This window comes from Phascolarctos cinereus, unplaced genomic scaffold (assembly GCF_003287225.1).
Source record: "Phascolarctos cinereus isolate Bilbo 61053 unplaced genomic scaffold, phaCin_HiC Scaffold_726;HRSCAF=1367, whole genome shotgun sequence".
In the NCBI taxonomy this organism is placed as follows: domain Eukaryota; kingdom Metazoa; phylum Chordata; class Mammalia; order Diprotodontia; family Phascolarctidae; genus Phascolarctos; species Phascolarctos cinereus.
The window spans coordinates 347,741,291-347,759,446 of NW_027556098.1; the positions used below are offsets into that span (position 1 = coordinate 347,741,291).

Below are 18,156 nucleotides of genomic sequence, written 5' to 3' on the forward strand. Positions count from 1 at the left end.
CCTGATATATATCTGGCCACTAGACCCAGATGGTTCTAGAGGAGAAAATGAGGCTGGTGACTTTGCACAACCCTCCCCCACTAAAATCTAATTCACTTGCAAGTCATGGTATAATCTTCCTGATGTCATGGTCCTCTTCAAGAATGAAGGACAAACCACAACACACACAATCGCACAAGCAGAGGAGGACTCATTCATCAATGACCATGCTGCATCTGAAAGGGAACTACGCTGTATAGAAAATGCATTAAGTCTGAGTCCATTCTCCCTAGGGACTGAGGTGGTATAGGGATGAGTTTGGGGATAAATATTTGTTCTCCTGTCTTTGTTCTATGTTTGCAGTAAATATCTTTTTGCAAAAACTAATTGATGTTAATTGGTTAAATTAACCTGGGGCACTAATCACTGATAGCTGACAATAGGGGAATACACCAGAATGATTGCTCAAGCTGATGGCACTAAAAAGACTTCTCAAACTGCTCAGGGGTACCTCTAGAATGCTGAGGAGAAAATGTAGCTAGCCTTGCTCTAGGAGAAGGAAAATAATAATGAGAAAAATATATGGTGGGCGATTAAAACAACTTATTTATACAGGTAATTGAATTATTTACAAAAGGAATTAAAAAAACAAAAGTGGAAAATGGACAGCAAAAAATAATAGCCACTATAATAATTTCATCCACAAATTTAGTCAATGTAAATTAATTGCTAAAAGGAGACCAAAATGGGGCAGCTAGTGGCGCAGTGGATAGAGCACTGGCTCTGGAGTCAGGAGGATCTGAGTTCAAATGTGGCCTCAGACACTAGCTGTGTGACCCTAGGCAAGTCACTTAACCCCAATTGCCTCACCAAAAAGAGAGAGAGAGAGAGAGGGGGGGGGAGAGAAATAAAATAAAAGGAGACCAAAAGAACCAAATATCTGTTCTACTTTCCAAATGGAGAGAGAGAGCTACCAAAGGCAACATTGGGCTAAAATATAAACTTATTTGGAAAATGTTACAATGAAGAATGATGAATGATTATAAACAGAATTGTCTCATAACGCAGAGAGAAGCTGTGGAGGATAAAACCAGTTTAAAGGAGGCTTGGTGGGGGCAGCTAGGCGGCACAATGGATAGAGCACTGGCCCTGAAGTCAGGAGAACCTGAGTTCAAATCTGGCCTCAGACCAAACACTTGACACTTACTAGCCGTGTGACCCTGGGCAAGTCACTTAACCCCAATTGCCCCCCCAAAAAAAAAGAAGGCTTGGCAAGATATCCAATGAAGGAAAGTTTTTCCAAGTGAATTCAAAGATAAATATGGAAGGACTACAAAAAGAAGATAAATGGAGAATACTTGCTTTAAAAAATTGAAAGTGGCTTTTTTCTATCGAGATTAGTGAAATCACTACAGTTGGATGCTCACATTAAATTCTTAGATGTGCTTATAGAAGAGGCAGAAATGTCACTAAGGAGAACAGAAATGGGGAAGTAGCTAAATTAGGCCAAGCATGTATAGAAGAGATCTGTGCTAGATGTGATAAATTATGAGGGACCAAATACAAGTTATCTGGAGTAGATGAAAGTACCAAAGATGTGTGTGTGTGTGGGGGGGGAATCTTAGATCTTACTGATGCTGAAAAAAAAATTGACTAAGGGAACATTAGTAACTACTCATCTATATGCCTACTCTCTCACTCTCTCATCCATATAAAATCTTTATGAGAGTCATCTACACATGAATCAAGGGCATCCTTGATGTGTATGTAGGAAATGTAGGAAATGAGTAGGTTTTCATATACATTATTTTCTAATGGGACACACTTTTTCCATTGCACAATTAACTAAAAGATGTAAAGAATATAAGATCATATCACACTGTTTGTTAAAGAAAAACATTTGAATTGGTAGAAGAAACTGCTGCCTTTGGGTGCTTTAACAACAAAGGGTCTCCCATCAAGATCATTCAAGATTCCCTGGAAGATGTAACAACAAAAATAACCCTGCTCAATGATCCTCCAATAATAAACATTAGTTGAGTCATAAATAGGGAGATGTATGTTCTTCAGAGGTATTGGCCCTCTGTGATGGAGGAGGTCCATTACAGAGTCCAGGTTGAATGTGGATAGTGAGGTCTTCTAGATACTCCAGTTTGTAAATAATGTTTGTGCTGGTTACATTGCTAAGCTTCCTGGAACAGACCTGTAATCACTCAAAAGAGCTTGGCCTGACCATCTACACAGGGACAATCAAGTAGATGAAGAATGTCTATGGCCCAGATTTCAACATGCATTTGGAAGGATACACTAGGGAGTAGGGATTCTCAGCCTTTTCTGTAGGATTTTGAGAGGTTTATATAAGAAACCAACTATATAAAATATTTTTTAAAAAATAACCAAATTCATAGACCCAATATAAGAACCTCTGTAATAGAGCTTATCCAACAGTAAGTATATCTTGGTCAGAGAGTTTAAATGAATGATGAATTGGGCCCAAATTGAACAGAAGGAAGAGAGATGACTTGATTGCTTTTAGGAAACTGTAAAGCTCATTTGCTGATCCCAAGTTTCCTGCAAAAGCAAAGGCCCATCTTTTCAATACTAACATTTTACCAGCATGGTTGTATAGCAGTGAGACATGGGACACAACTGCCTCTAAAGAACTAAAAATAAATATTATGCTGAAGGCAATGGAGAAACATGCTCAGTCTATTTTCTTATTCATAAAATGGAGGTAATATTAGCACTAACTACCTTGTAGTTGCTGTTGTTCTATAAAAAAAGTTGGTTGCTATTATTTGTCAGCTATTTAATGAAATTTAATGAAAGATTTTTCTAGTCTGTATTTTTCCTTCTTATTTTAGCTGCATTGATTTTACTTATGCAGAATCTTTCATTTTTATCTAGTTAAACTAAACTATTTTGTCTTTGCAATTTTCTTTAAGTCATGGTTGTTTATAACCTCATCCTTTATCTACCACTGTGAAAGATATAACTTTCTATTCTACATTTGGATAAACTTTTATATCATTACCTTTCTTCTAGGCTATTGCAAGAGCCTCCTAATTAGTCTCCCTGAATCAAGTCCCTCCCCTCTCCAATTTATCTTCCATACTGTTGCTAAAGTGAGAATCCTAAAGCACAGGTCTAACATGTCATTTCCTTGCTCAAGTAGTGATAATGACTCCCTATTACCTCCTGAATAAAATACAGGCTCTTCTGCTTGACAGTTAAAGCCTCTCACAACTTGATTCCTGACTCTTTTTTTCTGGATCTTCATCCAGGCTATACCTGATAACCACAGTTGTCCCCAAAGGCTGTGTCCTGGGCCCTTTTTGCTTCTCCCTCTCTCCTATTTGGCTTAGTGATCTTAACAGCTCTCATGGATTCAATTATCATTTCCATGGAGATGATTCTCATATCTATTTTCCCCAATCCTAATCTCATTCCTGACCATCAGTCAGTCTCCAACTGTCTAGAGGACATCTCAAACTGGATGTCTCATGGACACCTTAAACTTAACATGTCCAAAGTTGAACTTATCCTTCCCCTCTAAACCTTCTCTTCTTGCTAACTTTCATATCACTGTCAAAGACATCACCATCCTCCCAGTCATGCAAGCTCACAACCTAGGTGTCAGCCTTGACTCCTCACTCTCTTTGCCCCCCATAGTCAATCAGTTGCCAAATACTATCCATTCTACCTTCACAAAATCTGGCACCATAATGGTGAAGAACATCTCATTCCCAGAATATTTCAATAATTTCATAGCTTGCTGGTCTTCTTGCCTCAAGTCTCCCCCTACTCCACTAGTCCATCCTCTACTCAGTTTTTAAAATGATCTTCCTGCATCAAAGGTCTGACCATGGTCACCCCCTATTTGACAAACTTCAATGGTTTCCTATTACTTCCAGGATCAAATATAACATCCTTTTGGCCTTTTAGGGCAGCTGGGTGACACAGTGAATAAAGCTGTGGGCGTGGAGGCAGGAAGACAATTAAAATCCAGCCTCAGACACTTACTAGCTGTGTAACCCCGGGCAAGTCACTTAACCCTGTTTGGCTAAATTTCCTCATCTGTAAAATGAGCTGGAAAAGGACAGGGCAAACCACTCTTTTTCTTTGCCAAGAAAAACCCAAAAAGGATCACAAAGAGGAGCTGGACATGATGGAGAAATGACTAAGCAACAAACAACATTTGGCTTTTAAAGCCCATCATAACCTGGCTCCTTCCTACCTTTCCAGTCTTCTTGCACCTTAGCCCCCTACCAAGTACTCTGTAACCTTATCTCAGTAGCCTCCCTGCCTTTCCTTGAACAAGAATCTCCTGACTCCTTGGATTTTAACTGGCGGCTCTGCATGCCTGGGATTCTTTCCTCTTAGCTTCTTTTAGGTCTCAGCCAAAATCCTATCTCCTGAAAGAAGGATTTTCCCAATCCCCTTAATATTTTTAATTCAATTTTTCTCAGGTCTACATTCTCTCCCCCTCATGTCTCCTTTGCTCCTCCACCTACCTTTGAGAAAGCAAGGGGGGAAAAAAACACCTAACACCAGTTACTAATATGTATAGTAAAAGAAAGCAAATTCCCACATTGTTCATGTACAAAAAAACCATGTGCCTCAATCCGTCCTCTAAGTATACCACCTCTCAGTTTGGAAGGGCATAATGTGTTTCATCATGGGTTCTCTGGAATCGTAGCTGGTTATTGTGCTGGACAGAGTTTCCTAAGTCTTTAAAGTTGTCTTTACAATATTATTTTTTGTATAAATTGTTCTACGCACTTCACTTTACTGAATCAGTTCATTCAAATCTTCCCTGATTGCTCTGAAATACTTGTCATCTTTTCTTTTTTCTTTCACTTTTCATATTTACATTTTATTTTTGGCTTTACAAGGTGTGTATGTATGTATACATATACGTGATGTATGCTTCACATTTTTTCATGAGTTATCCGAACATTATACGTACATATACATACATACACACACAGAGGAGTATTCGCATCAATTTTATTGGGTAGTGTTATGTTGGAAATAAAAAGAAACCGAGCAATTACATTCAGGCACCAATTTATTAAGCTACCCAAGCAGTTGTAATACAAACTTGGACCAGGGCTCTCAATAGCCACAGACCCCAAAGCTTGGTTTCTACACCATTAATATACAATCTGAAGGGAGTAAAAAACAGGACTATAGGGATTGAGACATTTGGTTTCTCATTGGTAGACGGTATCTGAAGACACTCAGGTGAGAAGGGAGAAGGGTCTTGTGACAGTCTTTAAATGGGGTGACTGGGGAAGGGGAGTACTCTTGTGGCTTACTGAGAGTTGAAACTTCACAAAATGGTGGATGAAAGGCAAAATGGAGTTACTCATGCTAATTTTAATGTAACAGTACCTCTTTACTATTTAAACAACTAAATGCAAGTAATGCAAACAGTACTCATAATATAAAATATAATTTCACTTGGTACATATTCTGCATTGTAAATAAAGACGTTAATGACATATTGTGTTCCTCGATTTCAGATTAGTCCAAATGCTTTGGTGGTCATCAACTTCTGCTCTAAAAGATTGTTTTCATGAATTTTTTTTTTCCAGTATGGAAAGTCCTTGTTTTACTTAAGCACCCGCCAAATCCACAGCGGGATTGGCGGCGACTCTGGAGGCGGTCCCTCGGCTCCTTCCTCTCCCTGGCTTTTACTCTGCAGCTTGGAGCAGAAAGAAAAGTTTGTTCAGAGGCCGAGGGGAGAGGGGAACGAGGAGCCGCGAGGGAGAGGAGACTGGACCGGACGGGAAGGAGGAGCTGCGGGTGTCCCCGCCCCCTGCGACCAAAGAACCCCCGGGGCTCCCCTCAAATACACTCGCAGCCCCCGCACTTCAGATCCCCAAATGCCTCCCCCAGATCCACGGAGCACTGCCCCATGACTCCCAGATATTGTTCAGAGATCCCCAAAAGACACCTTTGGGGTCCCCAATACTCTCCAGAGACCGCCCCAGAATGGACAAATTCTGCCCAAAGGGCTCGCGGCACACCCCCCCAACACACACACACACACACACACACACACACACACACACACGTCCCCGCGACTACCGAACCCCTCAACACTGCGAGGAACCCCTAAACATTGCTCATGGACTTTCCCAACACATCCCGGAGCCTCCGGTGCATCCCAAGACCCAAAATCACTCGAGCACCAAACACCCTTTAGCGTTAACCCAAACACAAGAATCCTGGCCACCAGCCCCTGACATCCCTAGGGATGCAGCCCCGAATTCCCCCAAACACTTCCCCGAGAAACACAACACCCCCAGTAAGCCCCAGAGCAGCTTCCTGTCGGGATTCGCAGAGCCCGGCGGAAAGCGGAGTCTCTCCCCTCCCCCACTCCCTCCCCACACTTTCCAAGTTCTCTTCCGCTGCCACGGGCCACCGAGGCCCCAGTCTCGCGGACAGTTTAGGGAAACTCCTTCCTCTTCCCGAAAAAGGCAGAAGTCTCTTAAACCAACCCCACTTTCCCTAGGAGGACTTGCCTGGGCGCAGACAGCTCTTAGCCCACCTGGGAACACACTCAGACACCCTCTTCCCCCGGGAACGTAGGGCCAGGCGGGGGCTGCCAGCCGACTCAGGATGGTCAGCCTTGATACATTTAGTTATGGCTAGACAAAGAACCAGGCAGTGAAGTGGTGTAGCTAGTACATTGCACACCTCTAAGTAATTTGATCTGTAACTGAACTATCCTGACCAGTAACTCAGATCCACAGATTGATGCAAGGAATTTCCTCAGTTGTATATTTCAAGCAAACCATATGTCTTATTTGAAAACTAGATCTATACTGATCAATCAGTGATTGTTTCCATGCTACAGTTATTCGGGACTGTTATACCTCCTTTTCTGAATTCAGGAAATTGCAGCTGTTCACTCTACCCCTCCACTTAAGGGCCCCCACTAGGTGCTTCCGCTAGTGAGTACCAGTATCAATGAAATCACAAGCGCTGACCAAGAAAAAAAAGTTTCATTCAGCTCTAAAATCCTATTATCCGAATGCTGACTCTGAAAAGCCCCTCTTCCAGGCCCCCGAATCCCTTTTCCTCATTCCAGATTTATTGAACCTGTTACTTTGATCATCCCTGAAGTGAAGGAAATATGTGAAGAGCAGGCTCATTATTATAGGCTTAAACTAAGATGGAATAGGGCAATGGTGTCAAACTGAAGTAAAAATGGGCTCCTAATCTGTATATAAGGATCCTTGCAAGGCACGTGTTCAGTTTTAAAATGTTTTATTACATCTATATTTGTTTTGTATAAATATGTCCAAATTACATTTTGATCCAGTTCAGGCAGGTACTCAGGCGTGCCACCAACCTCTGCATTGGAGAACTCCTAAAGACCCTGCACATCTGATTCCACCTTTTCCAAGGGATCACCAATTTAGAATTGGGATGGAACTTGGAAGCAATGGATAATAATCCTTTCTTTTTACTGCTGTGAAAACTGAGGTTGAACTGCGTCCCTAAATCCCCTGTTCTCTCCCTCATGCCACTCTGCTTCTCTAAAATGGGTCTCTTCCTTCAGTAGAGCGTATGCTTTATAATTTGCGAGGAGCCCAGAACGCAAAGAAACAAGAGGAGAGGCTGAGATCACTTCAAGGTCACCTTAGTAAACTCTAGCTTTGGCTTGCCTCAGTCACTGCCTGACCCCTCAGTCCCCCTCTACTCCCACCAGTGCCTGGTTATTCATTTGTGGGGAGGGGATGGCTTAGAAAAACCGGGTGAGCTTGCTCAAGTTACTTAACTCCAATTGCCTCACTTTCTTCAAATACAAAATGAGCCGGAGAAGGAGACAACAACAAGAAACCCCCCAACGACGTCATGAAGAGTTAGACACAACTGAAATGACTGGTAACAGTGCTAAAGGAAAATTTTTGTTGTATGGGGAAGAACTGGGAAGGATAAGAGAAGGGATTTTTTTGATCAATCAGCATCTATTAATCACCTACTTATGTATGGACCAGTACAAGGGATACAAATATAATCAATAAAATGATCCTTACTTGAAAGGAGCAAGGAGGCCTTTAGAGAACGAAGAAATAATTTCTAATTTCCCCTAAAGAAGAGAAGGGTGGGGTGGGATGGATTTTGCTATGCAGAAGAAGAGGTAGAAGACTGGAGTTGAAGCTACTTAAAAATGGGGAGAAAGGAAGGTACTCTCTCCCTGCCCTACCCCTCAGTAGTGGGGTGGGGAATGAGAAATGTGGTGGGGTTGTAGGTTTCCAAGTGGACAGATCAGGTTTGAAGGGGAAGAATCCAGATTGGGAAGCCATTGGTTTCAGGACGACCAGGCTGTGTCAGGCAGGAAGCTGGGGTCCAGGGATCTCAGACCCAGAGAAATCTTGGCTATGGTTTTGCATGTAGATTGGTTAGATTTCATGCCTGATGAGGATTAACCCCAGAGAAGCAACAGCAGTGTCAAAGCCAAGAAGGGGAAACTGGCCCCCCAACTGAAAATGCCTGGGGCAGAGGCAAAAGCATAGTATTTAGCCACAGCTTCATTGGGGTTTCCCTGGGCTGGGTCAAACCACATCTGGATACATTTGCCACTGCCCCTGCCAAAAGAGCTTGCAGTGTAAGAGTGACTCCAAACGTTCTCACATAAGGAGGCTGGTGTTGGGAAGTAAACTGGGAAAGGGTGGCAGGCAGCCTCAACTGGACACTTGTTAATCCCTGTGGAATGGAAAAAAAGAATATCAACCTGATCCCCCACAACCCTGATTCCACCTCCCCACCAGCCTTCCACCCCAGCTCAGGCTTCCCCTGCTCCCTTCTCCTCACCACCAACTCTGGATCCTAGCCTTCATCCTGAGCCCCAAATCCCTAGCTCTTCAATGTCTACAGAGCCTCTCCCACACCAGTTATCACAACCCATGCCCTCAGGCCCTGAATTCAGATGCACAAACCCATATTGTAGCCAGCCCTCTCTCTAGCCTCTGGTCCTTCCCCTAGATCCCCACTTACCTACATCTCTACTATGCTTAACGACAAATCCCAGCCCCTAAACTGAAGGTTCCTATACCTTTAGCCCCAACTTTCCATACCCAAAATCTAGCCCTCCACTTTATCTTGTTTTTATATCAACCACATTTCCCCAAATCTCTTAAGTTCCTCCTTCATCCAGAGAGCCATAGATTACAAGAAAAAAATCAGAACTAACCAATGCATCAAAAAGACTTTTTTTTTTTGGTGAGGCAATTGAGGTTAAGTGACTTGCCCAGGGTCACACAGCTAGTTAAGTGTCAAGTGTCTGAGTCCAGATTTGAACTCAGGTCCTCCTGACTCCGAGGCGGGAGCTCTATGCATTGCGCCACCCAGGTGCCCCAATCAAAAGCACTTTATATAGAGTATTCCACAGCCATAGCCCACCCCTCAGCTCCTCTCTGCACGGGCAGGGAGGTACAGTCTCCACTCTCCTACCCATGGATCCTGCCCCCTTCCTCTTTGCCCCTGGCCCTTTCTCCCTCTAGCCTCAGAGGGAGCCTAAGCCTCACCTGAAGTCCAATTCCAGCCTTTGCTCCAGTTCTCTTTGCAGGTATATGAGGTTCGGCAGTCTTCCCACCATTGGTTACAGTCCTCTTTGCAAAGGGGAACATTCAGGACCCGTTCCCTCCTCCAACTTGAGAACACCTTGGTTGGGGAGAGGAAACAACAGTTTTCAAACATTTTTTTGGCAGGGGGAGGGGAGACAAGACAATTGGGATTAAGTGACTTGCCCAGAGTCACACAGCTGGTAAGTGCTATGTGTCTGAGGCCAGATTTGAACTCAGGTCCTCCTGACTCCAGGGCCAGTGCTCTATCTACTGCACCACTTAGCTGCTCCAGTTTTCAGACTCTTAACCCTGGCACATCTCCCTGAGGGTGGAGGCTGTGCTTTCCCCTTAATACAGGGGGGAGGGGGATGCTTAGTAGATAAGGACACAAGTCTCATGTTCCCCTCAGTTACCTACCGGCCGGATCCAGGGTCCCAGGTTGGGGGAGCACTCGTAGAGACAAGTGTCCTGCACAAAGTGGCGTTTGCAAGCCGGGCTCATCATTCCGCAGTGGTTATAGTTGAAGCGGTACAGGGGGGAGGCATCTTCATGGGCTGCAATGCTTGTGTCTGCTGTACAGCAGGCATTTTTCTTCCATGGGCTACACTGGTGGGGAAGGAGTTGGGGGAAGGGAAGGCACAGAGGGCTGAGGAGCTGGGCACAGACTCCCATTTTTAAATCACTCTAAGGTTTACCAAATGCTTTCCAAGCAACAATGGGGACCTAGAGGGGTGAATGACTGGCCCAACATTGCACATTCAATGTCACTACCAAAATGTGAACGCAAGCCTTATATGAGGCCAGGACCCTATCCATTACATCATGTTGCCTCTCCCAGAGCCAGAGCCATCAGATATCACTTACTCTGACCCAAGTGCGGCCTCAAAAATTCAAGCCAGTGGGTAGTCACCCTATCCTTGAAACTCCTGTGTTCTTTCCCTCTTCAGAATTTCCTTCAATTGTTGCTGTTGCTATCTTGTTTACAAATAGAATACATGCTTCTGGTATCTTGTATATCTATCTGTGCCTGACCTATGCCAGAGCCTTCTGAGCTCCTGTTGGTCTGACCAGCCACAGTCAGACACATTGTGCCTGGACCCCAACATCCTGATGTCCTTTTGGTCTTCTTTATGCACTAAGAACAGCCACCGACCAAGCAATCAACCTGAGTCTGGACAGCAGGGATTATGTTGCTTTCTCTTTGCACCCCAGGCACCTGGAACCTGGCAACCACAAATTCTGGAGGACTAATGATGGACTCATGCTGCAGAATAAGACGTATTTTTCTAGACAAGGCCAGTATAGGAATACTTTGCTTGATTAGCCATAATTCCTACAAGAGCTTTGGGCTTTTTGTTGTTTGTCCAATGGTGGGATTGTGGGGATAAACCATACTTTTGTTTATTTTTTAAAATGAAATTTAATTTTAAAAAATGTCATGTAAAAAGAAATTTAAATTATCTTTCTAGTCAAATTTCTCATAGTGCTTTCTCTGAACTTCCCCTCTGCCCTTATCTTCCTGGCCTTTGTAACTTACTCATTTGTCTATCTCTTTTTTCTCCATTTGATAGTAAGCTCTGAACAGGCTATGTCAAATCTTCCCCTAGATTCCCAGTGCCAAGCTCATGGACCTTCACAATATTTGTGGAATGCCATGGTTTGAAGGTCACTCCTAGTTCTGACACTAGGATTCTATGAAACTTTCATGGGCCTGAAATGTTTGCCTGAGATGTAGATTAGTCCCAGCATGATCATTTACCAGCCATCTGACTCTGAAGATGTCAGGCCATCTCTCTTGAGCCTCAGTTTCCTCATTTGCAAAATGTACTACCTTCCCTCCTTGAGTTTTTATTGCTGTTGTGATGAAACTTTGTAAACTGTCAAATTGACAATAGGAACTATTATAAAGAACATCCCCTCTTGTCAACCCCATAGCCTGATCTCCCATTCAGAAGTCTATGCTGTGGTCCCTCTAGGCCCAGGAGGTTTGCCCCCTGCCTGTTACCTGACGATGAAGGTCATCTTCTGGACCAGGCTGTATCTTGTGGTGTTTAGCATCCATGCAGACATTGAGCAGATCATTTCCTCTTGGAAGCCCATGGGCCATGGCCAGGAGGCCCAGGAATAGCAACCCCCATCCTGGTTGAGTCATGGTCTTTAGGGCCTGTAGCCCAAGGGAAGGGGAAGTCAGAGGCTGAGGGAGGATGGAACCTGGAAGCAGAGGGGGGTGGGGCTGGAAGGAGAAGGAGAGGAAGTAACATCTAAAGGTACTAACAATAATAGGTAGGGGGACTGGGGATGCGGGCAGGGTGGAGAGTCTAGGATCCATCTAAGGCTAAGGTTTAAATCTTAGAGTCTTAGACGTTTTTGGTAATCTAGTGAAGTTTATGGATGCCTCCTCAGAATAATGTCTTTTAATGCATGAAATAAAATACATAGGATTACAAAGGAAAACTGTTATTTTGAAATAGTCATCAACTTTTTTTTTAAGTCCGTAGATTCCAGAATAAAAACTCCTAGTTTGGGAAGGAGTTTTGAGTGACTGAGATGGGGAGGGTAGAGCATTAGTCAAGGGAGAAAAAAGGTAATGGGAGGGGGTAGGGAGGATCTAGAGCTCTGGGAAAGCAGAATCTGGGATGGGGGTGGGGCAGGAAGCCCAGATACTTGAATCTTCCTGAAAGTGGGATCTCTGACCTTAAACCAAAGCTTTCTGCTCCTCTGGACACCTTATCAAGGGGAAATGATCTAGTGTCCTGCCCCAGTGAGAGGAGGGAGGAAAGAAGAGGAAAATCTTGATCCTACTCTTTCTCTCTCTTCCTCCCAAGCAAGAGGAATTCTGCCCCACCCTTAGCCTCAGCCCCAACCACTACTTAGAACAGAATTTTGGGCCTAATTTCAACACAGACACCTAATAAAATTGCCCTCTGGGATAGAGGGTAAACCCCAGGGCTGGAAATCCTCTCTCCTAGATTCTAACTCCATCTCTAGGACCCACCTTGGTTGAACACACAGCCATTGCTCCATTTCAGAACTAAGAGGGACCTCAGAATGTTTAATGTGACCGCAGGAAAGGCTTGAAGAACACGTAGTATCAGAGCTAGATTGGTCCTGAGAGATTATCTTGTCCAACCCATTTATTTTACAGTTAAAGAAACTGAAGTCCAAAGAGGGGAAAGGATTTCCCCAAGGTCATACAGCAAATCAAAAATGGAATACAACTTGACCAACTGAGTCAGTTTTTTCCCCTCTGCATGGCACTGCCTGCTTCCCTTGGGAAAAGTATAATTTTAGCTTTTCTTCCTCTTTATCTCCACTCCCAGTTCTAAAGGCTTCAATTTCCTTGAGGGAAACTGTTCCAAACTGGCATGGTGGTCTAGGCCAGAAAAGGGTGAGAGAGGCTTATGGCTAGCAATCTCCAGGGGAAAAACAGATTGGGAATCAGAAAGGGAGCTCCTTCCCCCAGCAGAATCTCCCCCCTGTCATTCGACAGAGCCTTTCTCCTTTCCCTGAATTTTTTCCTCAGTTCCACAACACCACCACCCTCATTCACCCCAAGCACTCCCTGGAGACCCTCCTTGATCCCTGCACCCACTTCTAGCAAGTTGTGGTAGGGAGCTTTGGGGGATAAGGCAACTAGAGATTGGGATGTACAGCCCTCCCCTGGAAGGAAAGGAGACAGCATTCTCAAACCCAAGCCGACCAGGGTTTATCTCCTTATACCAGATTACTATAGTTTGAGTCCGTGGCTGCAGAGGGAGACTCTTAATTTAGGAGGGCTTAATTCAGCTCTCTTTCTTCTGAGTGTCTCCAAGAGATGTTTATTTCAAAGACCATTGGATTTGAAATTCTAGGGCCTGGGCTAGAAGCATCATGCCATTGCCAATCAGTTCTTTCACTTCTAAGTCCTTTTACCTGTTTGGGTCTCAGTTTCCTTCTCAGCAAAGTGGAATGGGGGGGGAGGGTTTTGGGGGGGAGGAGAAGGAGTGGGTGAAGCATGGGACTAGACGGTCTCTAATATCTCTTTTTACCTCTGGAATTCCATTCTCTATGCTCCAAGGCTCTGTCCTGCTCTTACATTCTATGTTCTATGTCCTAAGCTTTGATAGCCTATGAGATATCTGAGTGGTATACTGGATAGCTCTCTGGCACTTGAAGACCCTCAAATACTTATTAGCCCTATAATCCAAACCTCTATCTGCCTCTGTTTCCTCAATTGTAAAATGAAGAAATAATAGTGCCTACTAACAACCAACTACTAAGGCTATTGTAAGGATCAAATGAGACCTTTGTAAAGTGTCTGCAACATATTAGGTGCTATACAAATGCTTATTCTCTTCTCCCTAAGATCCCACACCACAACAAAGGGAGGGAAAGCTGATGGGGTGATGAGATTAGGTATTAAATTTAATTCCAAAATTATTTATTAAATACATGATGTTTGGAGGGCCCTGTGCTTCTGGCTGGGAATATAAAGCTGAAAAACTACAATCCCTGCCCTCAGGCAGCTTGGTCTAATAGAACAAATCCAGTCTCACACACTTAAAACTAACAAATCATTAAACCTTTCTTAAGAAGTGTCTTCATCTGTAAAATGAGGATAAAAATAGCACCTACCCCACAGGACTGATGTGAGTGAGCATCAGATGAGACCCTTAGAGTGAAATATAAAGGCTGGCTATTATAATTATTTTGTATTTTATTATTATATTATTTATATTTTATAATTATGGTGAACTAGATAAAAAGTATAAGTAATTTTATTACAAGGGAGAGTTAAATAATGGCAAAGAAGAGGCCCAAGCAAAGTCCCTTCAGACATATGAGGAATCAGGGGCAGCTAGGTGGCGAAGTAGATAGAACTTGGGACTTGGAGTCAGGAGGACCTGAGTTCAAATGCAGCCTCGGACCAAACACTTGACACTTACTAGCTGTGTGACCCTGGGAAAGTCACTTAACCCCAACAGCCTAAAAAAAAAGATCACTTTCAATCCTTGGCAAACCTATAAGGTGGGTGTTTGGGAAGGGTGGGGGGAAATGTGATAGGGTCAGGGAAGAGTGGGCAAGGGCACCTGAGGCAAACCTACAAGGAAAATAAGGATTTTTAGGGTGAGGGAAAGTGGGCAAGGGCTATAGCATAAAAAGGGAGCGCAGCTAGGTGGCACAGTGGATAGAGTGCCAGGCTTTAAGTCAAGAAGACTCACCTTCCAGAGTCAAATTTGACTTCAGACAGTGTGATCCTAGGCAAGTCAATTAACCCTGTTTGCCTCTGTTTTTCGTCTGTAACATGAGCTGGAGAAGGAAATGGCAAACCATTCTAGTATCTTTGCCAAGAAAACCCCAGGTGGGGTCACAGAGAATCAGACATAACTGAATAACAACAAAACCTGAAAAGGAGACCTGAAGATATAGGAGGAGAGATTAGGGAACAGTCCCCTCAGGTTAAAGAAGTCAGGAGGAAGAGAGCAAATATGGCTGGGGAAATGTTAACTAGAGCCAGATTCCTGGAGAGCCTTGAGTTCCAGGTAAAGGAATTTGTATAATGTCCTAGTAACAGGAGAAAGCCACCAAATTCATCTTTTTGAGCAAGGAATCGCTTCAGCCTTCAAAAGTCTGTGGAACAGAACTATTTCAGGATCCGATTTAAACTGTGAAAGGGAAAGCTAGAGTCTGAAGTGGTGGAGAGGGAGAGAAGAGACAAGAAAGCTACAGTTTCAGGGAAGAGTAGGACAGCCAAGTAGGAAGAGAGAAATGAAAGGTCCCCAGAGTTGCAGAGGTTAGGGGAGGAGCTCAGATACAGAGAGAGGTTTAAGAATCATGAGAGTGGAGGGAAATGAGATTGCTCAAGTAGAGAAACATATAGAGCCTGTCCCTGTGTTTCACCTGTCCCCAGCCTCTCCAATACCCTTAGCCACAAGTGTCTATGACACCTTACCTGTCTCTTCAAGGTTCCCAGAGATTCTATGCAAGCCTGGAGCTTAAAATAATAGCAGAGACCCTTAGGAGGGGAAGTTTCCTTTTATAAAGCTAGCACTAATTTAAATACCAACCCTGGCTCGGGATTTAATTGGGCTTTGGTGGCTTGAGGGGTGGGAAGAGAAACCTTGCCCCAAACCCAGATCATATCCCCAGGTAATGAATGGAGGCACTCAAGGGCCAATCGTCATTTTTGATCCAAAATCCACTACTGACCAGAAGTCTATTGTTCCTTTCCCATAGTTCCACCCACCCCTTCAGTCCTCAGTGTTTAGCAGTAATTTGCCTTGGTCAACCAGACTGAACCAGCCTCTAATCTATGGATGGCCTTTAAGCGTCCTCAGAGTCTGGAGGGGAAAATTTATATCTATATAATCTACATTACTTTTATCAATCAAAAAAAGATAAATAACAGATCAATGACTTGGGCATGCAACTTAAAAAAACCAAACAACTAGAAAAGCAACAAATAAAAACCCCATGTTTAAAATTCCGAAGTAAAAATTCTCAAAATCAAAGAATAGATTAATAAAAGTGAAAGCAAAAGACCCAGTGAACTGATAAATAAAAATAGTAACTTAAAAAAACTAAGTAAACCGTTAGCATATCTGATTTTTTAAAGAGAAAACCAAAATCACAAAAGTGAAAATTCACCAAAAAATGAGGAAGTTATTAGAAACAATTTTGCTTAATGACATGCCAACAAAACAATGTGATTTAAATGGATGAATATTTACAAATATATGAATGTGACAAATAATTCATTTGGACCCCTACTGTATTCCAATCAGTATTAATCAGTCTGATATTCTACATAAATCATATAGGGATAGCTAAGTTTTTATAGTGGGCCTCAAACTTTAATGTAATGTACACTACTTGTTTACCAAGTTATGAGACTCACTTGCACAACAACTTGCACAAGAAAGCTGACAAAGACGTCTCCATCCTGTTTTACTCAAATTCCATGTCCAAATCCAGCTTGGGCGGGATGCCTTGATGCTTTGGAAAGTCCCCCAACTTATTTTTGTACCTTCAGATCATTCTCTCTTGTTCAACACGAGCAGGTGTCCATCTTATTGTTGAGGTTTAGGAATGGTGGGATCCTGAAAAAGCAACACATGGGTTCTGACCAAGTACATTAGACCCAAGCCTTCCTTCGGCCAAAGATTTGGTTTTTTAAAACACCAACAGAGGGTGGGCATGATTCTAACAATCTGCCATATTGGCCAGACTCTTAAGGCATCTGAACATTTGTGCAAGTGGGCCAGATTGAACCTGAGCCATTGGCCAGATTTTAAGAATTTGAGCCCCTTAATGGAGACAAGATAAACCATATATACAGAAAGACTATGGGAAGGATCTTGGAGTGTCCAAGTAGTCTGGGGTGACTGGAGGAGGGGTCTAGGGAGGATCTTGATGGGAGTGGCCAGTAGGCTGGGATTGTTGAGGTTTAGAGGTGGTCAGCCCTGAAATAGCAACATGAGGGTCCTGCCTGAATGAATTCGACCCAAGCCTTCTTTCAGCCAAAGATAAGCTTTATTAAAGATCTGACATATTGGCTAGACTCTTAAGGAATCTAAGCATCTGTGGCTAATAGTGACAAGCAAGCTAGATTAAATTTCAGCAGCCCATGGCTAGATTTTAAGAATCTGAGCCATTGGCTAGACTGTTAAAGAATCTGAGCACCCGAATGGAGGCCAGATGGACTTTATATACAGAAAGTCTGTAGGAGGGATCTAGGAGTGGCCAAGTAGTTTGGGGGTGACTGGAGGAAGGGTCTGGGAGAAGAGATATCTTGATGAGAGTGGCCAGTAGGCTGGGGTGACTGGAGGGATCTAGGAAGGATCTTGATGAGAGTGACTGGGAGGTCTAGAATGGGTTCTAGATAGGATAAAGCAGGGAAGTAGCTGGGGGTCATTTGGAGGTAATAGACAATGAAGGCCTGGGCTAGGTTAAGGGTAACAGAGAATTGGGCATAGGTGATAATGAAAAGCCAACTGAAGGGATTATAGCCTCAGGCAAATGCCAGAGACTTACTCAAGTGGGAAAATTCAAGGCAAATTGGGGGGGGGCTATGTTTCCAGAGCCTGTACCCTGTTATTCCCCCTCAAATAAATGAGACTCAAATTCTTTTGGGGTAAGGGGCAAAGGTCTTGGCTTGGGTCTAAACCCTATCATGCTCATTGGTGCTAGTTGGTCAGCAGTTTTTGTTTGTGATGATGAGGTAGGTAGACCCCCTCTCCACAGGCATTCCTTCCTTCATTGAGGCTCTGGGGGCTGGAAGCACTTCTGGTGGCTGAGGTAGGGAGACTGCTACTCCCAAGGTTCATGGATTTAGGTTTCTTGGGCTGTCTATATTAGGGTCTTAAGTGAGATGGTAGTCAAGATGGTGGTGGTAGTTTCATTTGCATGGCATATGTTGCTTCCTGTCATTCCTTCTAGGATACCAAATATGGACAAGATACTTAACCTAAGGAAAGACAATAAAGAAAAAGAAGATTATAGACCAGAATTTCTTAATCTTTTTTGTGTGTGTTGGACCCTTTTGACAATCTGGTAAAACCTATGGATTCCTCAGAATACTTCAGATTGGACATAATAAAATACATATCAAAAC

General features: G+C 43.4%; 1 protein-coding gene across 2 annotated transcripts; it reads right to left on the reverse strand.

Moving 5' to 3' along the window:
- Positions 1-7,243: 7,243 nt before the first annotated feature.
- On the reverse strand, positions 7,244-18,005 carry LOC110195207 (folate receptor alpha-like). 2 transcript variants are annotated; one of them, XM_020967836.2, is made up of 6 exons: positions 16,441-18,005; positions 14,765-14,852; positions 11,569-11,727; positions 9,981-10,169; positions 9,525-9,660; positions 7,244-8,703 (listed from the first exon to the last, which is right to left on the reverse strand). In XM_020967836.2, the coding sequence occupies exons 3-6, from the start codon at positions 11,713-11,715 to the stop codon at positions 8,423-8,425; spliced, it is 753 nt and encodes a 250-aa protein (XP_020823495.1). In that variant the 5' UTR covers positions 11,716-11,727; positions 14,765-14,852; positions 16,441-18,005; the 3' UTR covers positions 7,244-8,422. The 2 variants fall into 2 exon arrangements, with proteins under 2 accessions (XP_020823495.1, XP_020823494.1); XM_020967835.2 differs by having other exon boundaries at positions 11,569-11,796.
- Positions 18,006-18,156: the final 151 nt, after the last annotated feature.